The sequence below is a fragment of the Marmota monax genome, unplaced genomic scaffold, assembly GCF_021218885.2.
Source record: "Marmota monax isolate L192 unplaced genomic scaffold, Marmota_monax_Labrador192_F-V1.1 WCK01_AAM20220418_F8-fsc00137, whole genome shotgun sequence".
NCBI classification, from domain to species: Eukaryota; Metazoa; Chordata; class Mammalia; order Rodentia; family Sciuridae; genus Marmota; species Marmota monax.
Window position 1 is genome coordinate 1937366 of NW_026692854.1, and position 12070 is coordinate 1949435.

General features: G+C 42.6%; 1 protein-coding gene across 2 annotated transcripts in view; it reads left to right on the forward strand.

Annotated features, from left to right (window-relative positions):
- Window positions 1-4303: 4303 nt before the first annotated feature.
- The window catches only part of Tbc1d4 (TBC1 domain family member 4), a 190991-nt gene continuing 183224 nt past the window's right edge, over window positions 4304-12070 (forward strand). Inside the window, exon 1 of one of the 2 annotated variants that reach the window (XM_046449458.2) lies at window positions 4304-5183. In XM_046449458.2, the coding sequence (XP_046305414.1) occupies window positions 4686-5183 (498 nt within the window). In that variant the 5' untranslated portion in view covers window positions 4304-4685. The remainder of the gene's footprint in view (window positions 5184-12070) is intronic. The other variant, XM_046449459.2, reaches the window with a different exon arrangement.

Sequence of the window (12070 nt, forward strand, 5' to 3'; positions counted from 1 at the left end):
GAATGCCACAGCTGCCAGGGCTGGGGCAAGGTCGCAGGGAACAGGGGACACTGGGGGAAAACCCCTGACAACATCTGAAGATACTATTCTTGGGGCTGGGGGAATATAGCTCAGTAATAGAGTACTTGCCTAGCATGCAGAAGGCCCTGGGTTCCATCCCCAGCACCAAAGGGGGAAAAAAAAAAGTTTGTGGTGTTTATAATCCCCAGCCAGAATCCCATCACTATTTTTGAGAGTCATTCTGTTATTTTTCTAGTGTTTTATAATTAGCTGGTAGGTGTATTTAGTATGTTAACCAGAAATTAGCTAATTAAATAATTTGGTATGTCACCTCTGTGACAGTAAAACTCTTACTCTTAGTTTCTTAAATTTCAATTAGCTATTTACTCACTTCAACTCATTTGTTCAAACATTCAATACTCACCAAGTACCTAGTAATTATCAGCTACTGGGCTTTTTGCTGGAGGAAACGCCAAGACAAATCAAACAACCCATTCTCTTTAAGATGTTCCCTTTGTGGTGGAATCCAGTCGTCCCATCATCAATACATTCCCATTCTAGCAGAATGTATAGAAAAGAGAGCAAAGAAGAGAAAGCCACTCATTCTGGCTGGGGAGATAAGAAATATCTTCACAAAAGAGAAGACCCTTGAGTTGGGTCTTGAAGAAAGAATAGTTGTTCAAGTAGTTAAGGATGGAGGAATTCACCTTGTGTGGTGGTAGAAGGCAATCAGAAAGAAGAAGCCAGTGTAGTCCCATAACATAAAAGCATGTCATATATTTGAAAACTGTGAGGTTGTCTGGCTATATGAGTAGGAGAAGGGAAGAGGCAAATATAACTGTGAAGATTTGATCACTGTGCTTTAGGGAAAGTATCTTTGCTTAGAGATGATTTTTTTTCTTTTTTTTTTTGGGGGGGGGTACTGGGGATTGAACCCAGGGGCGCTTAACCACTGAGCCACATCCCCAGCCCTCCCCTGTTTTAAAAATATATTTTTAAATATCTTTATTTTGTTTTTTTAATTTACTTTAATGTGGTGCTGAGAATCGAACCCAGTGCCTCACATATACGAGGCAAGCACTCTGCCACTGAGCCATAACCCCAGCTCCCATATCCCCAGCCCTTTTTATTTTTTAGTTTGAGACAGGGTTTCACTAAGTTGCTCAGATGCTTAGAGATTTTTAAGCAGGGAAGAAAAATGAAAGTATGTGTCACAAAAAGGGTGGGGTGGGGGAGGAAGGGAGGAAGAGGGAGAGAGGAGAGCCAGAGAGAGGCATTCCTACACAAGGGGGTGGGTGTTAGAAAAAGAGCACACCATGTGCTTGGGAGCAAGGAAACAAGCTAAGAGATTACAACGCAACTTTGCAATCTTCCACTATCATATTAGCGCAGGCCCTTATATTTCTTTTTAAAAACTAAGATTTGACTGTATCTTACAACAAATTAGAATTGATCAATTTCCATTGGAATATAAGGGGAACACTCTAAAAGTAAATATATGAAGTTCATGTTTGCATACCACGGGTGGAGAGTCCTACAAGACAACTCAGGAAAGATCTTCCATCAGGTTGTTGAAAGTTCTTTTTATGAGCATATTCTTTGGGTCTTTTGGGGGGCTGGGGTAGGGGAAATTGAAAGTAAAAGGGTTGGGGGCCTGAGGCATAGTTATAGCCTCACCATTTAGTAAACATCATATTCTGTGTAATACCTACCCAGACGTTTTAGTTGCATTTTGTCTTCTCATCTTTCTCTGAATTCAAGTTGAGTACTTTTTGTGTGTATAATTCTGTAAGTTGTGCCAATGAAACAATGGTGATAGTTTACCATCTAGTTCATCTATGTACTAAGTCAAATGTATGAATGACTAGAAAATAACTTACATTAAACATGTACTTAGCCGGGCATAGTGGCTCACATCTGTAATCCCAGTGACTTCAGATACTGAGGCAAGAGAATTGCAAGTTTGAGGCCAGCCTCAGCAATTTAGTGAGATCCTGCCTTGAAATAAACAAACAAACAAACAAAAAGGCTTGAGGATGTAGCTTAGTGATAAAGCACCTCTAGGTTCAATTCCCAGTATAGCAAAGCAAAACAAAACAAAACATGTACTGGAGTATAAAAATTTTATTTGATAGTCTAGCACAGATTAACAATAAGGTAGCAAACAAGCCAACAATCTCAGTGGCTTAACTCAATGAGAGCTTATTTCCTATGCTTGAGGAGTCTGCTGTGTGGCTGGGAGATTCTCCAGAACAGATGCCCACCGTGTGGTGGCTCAGCACCCTGGGTTGCTCTGATCAGGAGACACCTTCATATGGAGGTGTTGTTTTCACCATGACCACTGGAGAGCAAGAGTGGGCTGACTGTGGACTACTGTGCAGGCAATTAAATGCTTCTATTCCAGATGTGACCCAAGTCACTTCTGTTCACATTTCACTGTCAAAATAAATCATATAAATAATCATGGCTAACTTCTAGGAGGGCAGAAAAAACTATCTTTCCATGTGTCAGGCTCAGAAATATAGTAAGATAAATATTATAGAAATCTTACAAAAGAAAGGGTGATGGGCATTCCAGAGCAAAAATCAATTTAACTTAAGCATGTCATAAAATAAAAGACCATCCTCTCATTTTTCCATCAATAATTGAAAATTTGTTTGGTGTTACTTCACTTTATTATGTCCATAGGAACGGGCTTCCAGAGGTTTCTAATCAATCCTAGCTCCCAAGCTGGTTGATGTAGTGGCACCTACAAGACTTCTGTGATTTTTCCATATGTTTTGTTCTTTTCTTTCTCAACTCTCATGTGTGCAGCCATCCTTGTGAGAGATTTTCTGTAAGGTTCTAAAAGGTCTTAGTCTATGTTTTCAGAACTCATTATTGCTTCTTGAGGATATGCGTCTATTTTACACAAAGGTTTTTGGAGTGGTTAACCCAAACAACTTTGACCCAATCGATCAATGATATCTCTATCTTGTAGCTAAGGTACTTATTAATAAGAGGCCACCAGGGTGCCCCCAGAAATTCAGCACAGGAATAATGGCAGTTGATCTTATTGCTAAATAGGAGGGGAAAAAATTGGCTCCAGGGTATTAGGAAAAGAAAGAACACCATTAAAGTAAAAAGTAATAAGAAACTGAGGTTTTTATTTTTCCTATAAGCATTTGGGACAAAGTCAGGAAGTTCAGGGTCTTTCCTAATTATTTTGTGTTTCTCTTTTATGCAATTCTTACCACTCAGTAAGAGTAAACAGAATGAGTATGATGTGTCAAAATAGGAAAAGGAATACTCCTCTACCTTTCTGTTTTAAAATTAGAATGGTCAAATTATCCCTGAAATATTTTCTGAATTTTTTTTTGGGAAATACATATATCCAAATACACACTAGATTTTAACTGGAGGTATATATAACAAAGTGTGATTTGTCCATATTTTAAGAAAATAGGAATTAAGAAATAGGAAGCGGGCTCATATGTAGCTCATTGGTAGAGCATTGCCTAGCATGAAGTCAACTGAGTTGGATTTCCTCACCAAAAAACAAATAACATACCGCTCTCCCTCCCAAAGATTCATGTTGTCAAACTATTTTAAATCTTAAAGTAAAAGTTGGAATTAAAATACTTTATAATATTGTGACTCAAAACACGAGTAGTTTTTGAGATTGTTAGGAAAGAGGATGCAGAAAATAATGTTCAGGCTTGAGAAGAAATTGAAACCAAGCAGTACTGTTAAATTTTTTCCCAGTGCCCCATTGCGAGTGGTCCCTTCTCCAGGGGGCAGCAGAGATACCCAGGAGGGGACCGAGATTGGCCGACTCGGCCCGCGCCAGGCTCTGGGGCTCCTGCTCCCTGGGGCGAATTGGCGGGGCGGGGGCGGGAGGAAGAGGCGGAGAGGCGGATTCATAGATAAGCCTCCGCAGGCGAAGCTCTCTGCCCGCGGGACGGGAGGAGGGGGTAGCTGCCAGATTAAAGAAGCAGCTTGGAAGGAAGGAAGGAGCGAGGGAGGGACGGGAACAGCAGCAGCAGGAGGAGGAGGAGGAGCAGCGAGCCGGGCTGCAGCGGTGCGGGAGGAGGAGCGGCCCCCGCGAGGCTACGTTTTGTTTTTGTTATTTTCCATCCGAATAGTTCTCGCAGGCTTTTCCCCAGCACAGAGCGCGCCGCAGCCCGGCGGCCCCGACCTTCCAGGTGACAGCCGGTCACCCTGGTAGGAGTCAGCTCCGCCCCAAGTCACCCCCCTCCCGCCCACAGTCCCATTCCCCGCCCAGCCTCCCTGTGCCTGCCCGAGGCCAGCGCGGCGGCCGCAGCGGGCTGCAGCGCTGGAGCGGGCGGCGGCTGGGGCCCTTGGCGAGGTGCTTTTACCCTGCAGACCCACGGCCGAGGAAGGGGGAAGTCGGTCCGGAGGCGCGAGCTGGAGAAAGGAGGATGTCTATTTAACCCGCACCCTCCTGCCCGTCCATTGCTGGGCGCTCGTCTGGGTGCCAGCAGCTAGAGCCTCCGAGCCGCTCCCGGAGAAGTGCCCCATGGGGCAGGGCCGCTGAAACACCGAGTTCGGGGTCTCGTCGCGCCGAAACGGGCGGGGGGCGGGCGTTGTGGTAGTTGGCACAGTTTCGGCCCAGCCTTCAAAGCCAGAGCTGGGAGCGCGGTGCGCCTGGTCTGCCACCCCGCTGCCCTCGTGAGGCGCGAGTTATGGAGCCGCCCAGCTGCATTCAGGATGAGCCGTTCCCGCACCCCTTGGAGCCAGAGCCGGGCTCACCAGCGCAGCCCGGTTCCGGGAAGCCCGGCGACAAACGGTTTCGGCTGTGGTACGTGGGAGGGTCGTGCCTGGACCACAGAACCACGCTGCCCATGCTGCCCTGGCTCATGGCTGAGATCCGCCGGCGCAGCCAGAAGCCCGAAGCGGGAGGCTGTGGGGCGCCGGCGGCCCGCGAGGTACTCCTGGTGCTCAGCGCGCCCTTTCTGCGTTGCATCCCCGCGCCCGGCGCCGGGGCCGCGGGGAGTGCTGGCCCCGCGGCCACGCAGCCCAACCCTGCAGTGTTCATCTTCGAGCACAAGGCGCAGCATATCTCGCGTTTCATCCACAACAGCCACGACCTCACCTACTTTGCCTACCTGATCAAGGCGCAACCCGATGACCCTGAGTCACAGATGGCCTGTCACGTTTTCCGCGCCACAGACCCTAACCAGGCAAGTCCCGGGCGCGGGGGTGGGCCTGGCTGTTGAGGGTGCTAGAGCAAGACTCAAGGGCAGGGACCCCACTTTAAGGACCGGCAGTGGTTGGGCTGCTGGCGCGCGCGCTCCACGTGGCGCGCTCGAGTGCTCCGCTTGCTAGTCTCCTGGGACCTGAGAGTGGGCGAGAAGGCGTTTGGTGGCTGGGCGTGCGGCCGGAGCAGACGGCTCACAGACTCAGGGAGAGGGAGGCGGCGGAGAGCAGTCCCGGGACAGAGGAAGAGCTGGGGCTTTAGGGGAAGACGCGGGGAGAAGCGCGTCTTGGGAGTTCTGCGGTGTCAGGGGTGTGACTGCAAAGAGCTTGCCTGTCCTCCCCTGGTGTTTTTGTGTGTGCACGTGTGAGTGTGTTATTGGGAACGGAGGAGAGGGTTGGCTTCCTAGAGGCCCTTGTTCTCAGTCTCATGGAGCTCTGCACCTTAACCCGTTTGACCGGTCGAATCCTGATCACAGCAGCACCTGCAGGTATCCTGTCCCGGAGGCGATTTCCAAGCCGGGTTTAGGGAAAAGTTACTAGACCTTGTCAAATTGGTAGCAAAATACGAATCTGCATTTGGATGTTGTGTGGGAAGAAGACCTTATTCGCGTGTTGACACACTCTTTGGAAACAAAATTAATACATACTTGGGTGACTTAAAAACCCGTGTAATAGAAGAGGTTTCAAATGCCATTTACAAAAATGGTTTTCTTTTCCATTTTCACCCAATAGTTTACAAAATCTAAGTGTTCTATTACTAAACTTAACTTTGACTTCCTTCAAAACAGGTACAGTCCTTATCTAACAGCGACAGGAAAACTTTACCACAGTGATTATGCCTTTGAAAGCAGGCTTTAAAAAACGTGTAAAGAGTTTATTTTTTAAAAACAATATGAAAAGCCCAAAGTGCTGTTTTAAAAATGATTATTTAATGTTGATAAAGTACTTTAAGTTCTTTGGAAAAATAGAGGTGTCTAAATATAAATAAATAAAGTCTCAGGTTGGACCATGTGGTGTTCTTTTGCTAGCTGGGAAATTAATAATAGAAAGATGAGAAAAACATCCTATAAATAAGGTTTTAATTTTTGTCTTATTTCATAATTCTAGGTCTGTAACTGAAAGACATTTTGTTTGACCAAATCTTTCACAAAAGGCCAGTAGCTGAATTGAAGAAAATAAAAGTTTATTGTATTTGTTTTCATTACTTTGCAAAATACTTAAACATATTAATAATCAGAATTCTTAGTGTGAAGACAGCAATTTTAATTTGTGATCACTGTTACATATATGGCAGATTGCCTTGGTATAGATTCTCTCAAAATCCTAACCATGATTAGTGAATTTTAGTTTATGTTCATTTGTTCAAAATTTATTTTTAGCTCTTATGTATGATAAAATTGGAAAGTTTCTGAAAGTTATCACCATCTTTATTTATTTAACATGTTTGGTTATGGCAGTAAGGAGGAATAAATTGCATTTTTCCAGGACTTAAAGAAATGTTTCATGACTCTTGGTAGTTTGTGTTAAGGCTTTTGTTGTTGCTGTTGTTTGCTTTTTTCCCAATTCTGGTACATGACACATTATTGCTAATTTCATTGTTGTCATGGTACCTTGGATTCTCAACAGTGACTGTTGAGCCCCTGGTGGACTCAGTGGTTGGCAGTTAAAAACATCCTTTTATTCTTCTTTATTATATATTTAAGTGTTAGAAGAAGAATGTATTATTACTTTATAAATACTGTGTTTAGGCCTATACTCTTTTAATCTAGTGGCAGCAGTTGAAAGCCATATGGCTTTCTGATAAAAGAAAAAAACTAAAACAAGCCCCAACTTTCGTGTTCATTGTCATTTCCCAGATGAGTCCTTGATCTAAAGATATGGACTCTTATTTGCTCTGAAATAAGAGAATCCCTGGCAGAGGATCATTAATTTGAAGGGTCAGACATCATCTCCTTAGGGATTATCTCCAGCCATTAATCAGTGTTAAAAACTCAAAAACTAGAGAAGAGGGCTGAGGTGGACTGTGAACGACTAGGTTGTGGGCATCCTTTCTCAGAGTGCTACCCAACTCCGACTGGAAGTTACAGATATGAATGCAAAGCTCAGTGTTGCCCGGACTTCCAGTTTCCAAAGATAAAGTGGAAATCTGAAATTTTCTGTTTGACTTCACATTTTAAAGTAATGGCAAATGTTTTAAACTTTTAAAAATCCTCTCTGGGCCAAACAATATACATTTGAGGGTTGGCTTCAAAGATTGGTGGGCTGCCACTTTGGACTTCTGGTATATTTGTTGAGTGCAGTCATCAACACTGTCTTGTTTCCTACATTTCCTTTTGGGCATCTGAGTTCACTTCATATAGTTCTCATAGGAGGGAGAGTTGGGATCATTGTTTTTCAAGAATTTGTCTTAATACTCCCAGAAGTGGTGATTCTGCAGGGAGATGTTTTAAAGGGATGAATTCAACATATTTTTATCATCCAGGAGTGTGCTGCATATGGAGTAGTTTCTGGATGGTTCTGGGTACCCTTGTAATCAGAAGGAAGAAGACCGGCTGTTTGCTTTGTCCTGAATTCTACATTTAAAGGGCAGAATTATTTATTGGCCTTGGGATCATTGTTAAGGGAGTCCGCTGTTTTCTGCATTCACTGAACAAAGTATGAAGAGTAGCCTAGAGCAATGAGCCTGCCACTGTCTCTCATGCCTGTCCCTTTTCTACAGTGGACTCATCTGTAGGATGACCATAAAATTTTTTTATTTGGGGCAATTTTTTATTGTGAAAGGGGGCACCACTAATAATTATACAAGCAGAACAAATTATAAATCTTGACTGTTCAGGGCAAACTGGGACCTATATTCACCATAGGAAAATTGCAAAGTTTATGTTCATGCTGAGCCACTGAGTTGGAGGATTGTGGTTTCTAATAGAAAATGATAATGTTGGGCTGGGGTTGTGGCTCATTGGTAGAGCATTTGCTTAGTATGTGTGAGGCCCTGGGTTTGATCCTCAGCACCACATATAAATAAATAAAATAAAGGTATTGTGTCCATCTACAACTAAAAAAAGTTTTAAAAAAGTGATAATGTGCAGAATATCTACTGAAATCTCTTTTCTGACCTCGGAGTGCTGTGTCTGTAGCTTGGGTCTGGGGAGTTGCCATGGTGATGTACCCTCTGGCTCCATATCTCTCTGTTGGGCAGAGTCAACTTAGAGATGTGAGTCCAGAGCTGCACTCAACCAGAAGGGCCTAATGCACAGTCTCTGCTTTCAGGTGCAAAGAGAGGCGGAGGTGGGGGCCAAGTACCTGACAAAAGGAATGGGTCCCACTTACTTAAGCCTGTGTAGTCTTATGGAGGAGAAATGTCAGGCTTAGCACTTTTCAACTTAACATGGATATTTGAACTAGGAAAGGAACTAAATATGTATATTCTTTAAAATCACTGGCATAATTTGTGTTGTGTAGACTTAGAACCCATTGGGGAAGCAAGAATACCTGATTCTTTCCTTAAGATCTAGCATAGTTCTCTAATGTTTTGCAACTACTTATCTCTGTCTACTTTCTGAAAGAGACTGTATAACATTACCTCAGTTTCTCTGTTAAAAAAGAGTTGTTTATGTTACGAATATTTTACAAAAAAAGCAGTTATTGTTTATGAGGATTAGAGATTAAAGGTATTAACATTTGCATGAGACTTTGACAGTGTGATTTTATTTCATAATTATGGAATGAATGGATATTTAAGACAAAAACATGGTAATTATAGTTTTAATTGGTTGTGTTTATGAATATATTTTTTGAAGTTTGCAAGGATGACTTTAAAGAGATTTTACAAATTATATGTCTACAATTAAAATAATGAATGTAATTTCAGTTCCTTCCAGCTCTTAGTTCTCTGAATCTGCAGTTTTATTGTTCCTCTTAAAATATTTATTGTCTAGGCCTTATTTGTGTAACCAGATTTCAACATCATTTTGTCAATATGTTTCAAAGAGGCCAACTCTTAATTCTTTATAGTTAATGGTTTCAGTGAATTTGGGAATATACTAATCAGAAAACTAGAGAAATAGAATCACAGAGTTTTTACCTCTTTCCCTCTTTCTGCCTTCCAACTGGTAGATCTGTTTTTTTTGTTGTTTACTATTATCATTTTTTGTTCTTTTTTTCTCTCCCCGGTCTGAGGTCTTAATCTGCCTTGACTCCTTGGTAGAATCTTGATTGCAGTCTGGAATGGGGGCAGAGGTTAAAAACTTGTGTGGAGGGCCTCTCAGCTGCAAGGGAGCAGGCACCTTATGATGGGAGCCACATTCTGAAGATTAAGGCTGTTCAGTATCAGCTTGATTACCATAAACCAGAAGTTCTCAGTCTTGAATGGGTATGTAGATCAGCTGGAGGGGTTGTTAAAACAGTGTAACCTTCAATTTCTGAATATGTTTCTGGTGATGCTCAGATTACTGACCTGGGGACCAGGCCAGAACTATTGCCCTAAATTATTGTGTTCCTTTGGTTGGTCATATGACCATTTCTGTTTTCTTGGTAATTTTTACAGTCATTCTGAGACTAGAAAATTTAAGGTAAATGTAGGTAGGAATAAATATCTTACTACAGAAGATTTGAAAGAAATGTTGAATCTTTTGGTATAGCGGCATCTTCCCTAGACAGATATTATTTGCTGCTGCAGTCTGGCTGGGCACAAAATCACGAGCCACTCACAGCCTTGTAGATTCAAACAGCAATTCTTTATTCCCGAACTCACACCGGCACTCTACAGGCACGTTCTGGGGCAAAATCCACACTCTCCACCAGGCTCTGAATCCCAAAATCTCTCTGAATCCCGCGAGAACTCACCGGGAACTCAAGGAGTGGGCGGGGCCACCTGAGGCAGCAGGATATGCCCTATTCCCAGCAGGAATCACCTTAAACCTGGAACCGCCCTAAACCGGAATGCCCTAAACCCCGATCAGCCCTAAACCCTGATCCACCCTAAACCCGGATCCGCCCTGGTCCTTGAGCAAGGTCACCTTTCATGCAAAGTCACTGCAAATGCCCTGGGTCCAAAGGCAAGCCCATTTCCACAATGGAGAGTCCTTCCTCTAAGCAACATGGGGTAGGCTGACAAAGAAATTGCCATGCGTCATTCTTACTTGGCAATGGCTCTCAGCAATTTGCCATCAGACCATGCATATATTGAATGAAAAAGTTGTTTTCCAGTGAAATGTTTTAAGTTCTGTAGATGGAATAAACCATTCATTTTTTGGGGAGGGATATATCCTAGTGTCAAATAATGATAGTCTTTGTAAAAATGAAAGCTTTATTGGCACCCTGATAAACAGTACTAAGACATATTCTATTCAAATACCTTTTTCTCAGTGTGGAATGAGTGAATTCATCATTTGGTAAGAAACTAATGATTTTGGTGAATTTTCTAGATTATCTGGTATGTTATTTGTGTCAGACAAAAGATCCAAGTCAGGAAAATATCAGCATGCTTGATGATCAGCAAGAAAGTTGGCAAAAATAAATAGATTTGACAGTTTCGTGAGTAAGATGATGGTCAGACTGAATAATTGTTGCAAACAATTCTATTTACTCCTGTTTTTAATTTCAAGGTCTTTGTTTTGTTAAAAATATCTAGATGGTTGTTTTTAAAGTTTCATTTCATTTGGGCTACATTGGCATATCTGAACCAAGCCAACAAGCAGTTATTTGCATGTACCCCATTATAAAATTAGGGACAGATTAATTATGATTTTATTTAATGTTATATTCAGAATTATTTGACTAGAAAAAGATTTTCTTGAAATGTAGTTGGCATCAAATATTAATACCAGCTTAACAATTCATTGGATTTGTTACCAATCAACCCAAGGTTTTCTTGTTCAATTCCAGATAGAAATTACCAGAATAAAGATAAGCAGTACCAACCCATGGAGGTTTTATTGGGGCGTATGCTTGAGAACAAGGAAGAAAGCACCTGGGGTAGGGTTCCTGAGCTGGCTCACTGACAGGCACCACAGGGAGCCGGGCAGGGGGGGGAGCTCTTACAACCCTGTCACTGACTTGGGCAGGCGCACTTGGCTGTTGCACTGGACTTGGGATTCTTGCACATGTTCCATTATCTTTTGCTCCCAGCACCAAGTTTTGCACTTGAAACAATGATCTACCAATTGCGTAGAGTCCATCTGCCACTACCACTACCCTGGGTAGATCCTATAGTGGTCAGGGTCAGGCACTCTGCACATGCGGACTGGGGGTGTGGGAAAGTCTGTAGCAAGCTTTGGTGGGAGCTCCTGATCCTGGACATCTTTTGAACCTAGAAAGGTCTCTTGAAAACAGCTTACGTCATGGATGAGAGCCTGGTGGAAGGAGGTGCTGGGAAACAGGGTCTCCCTATTCTGTTTCAGGCGCGTCAACTAAGGATGTTACTTTAAGTCTACTTTATACTGTTGTTTATCTGATTAGCTCTTGAATCCATTTACTTAAAAGTGATCTTTTGTGAGCCCTTGCGAGGTAACAGTACTACTCTCACTGCTTTTCCTAATTATGGAATTTTAGCTTCCGAGTAACTGTGTAAAGTATGTACCAATATTTCATTTTACAAATGAGAAAACTGAGGTATAGAAAGGTTACTTTCCTCAGGTCTAAAGACTTGTTATCATAGAAGCAAATTCCAATCAGGGCAGATTCTGGAGCTTGTCCTCTTACTTGTTCTCTTACATTGCATTCTCTAGAATGCAGTTGTTGAAAATTAGTTTTTAGTTGACAGTATTAGAAACTTTTATCACTTTTTCATACTCATTAAAAATCTGCACAATATGTAACAACAAATCCCATCATTTCATACAACTATAATGAATGCAAAAATGTGGAAAAA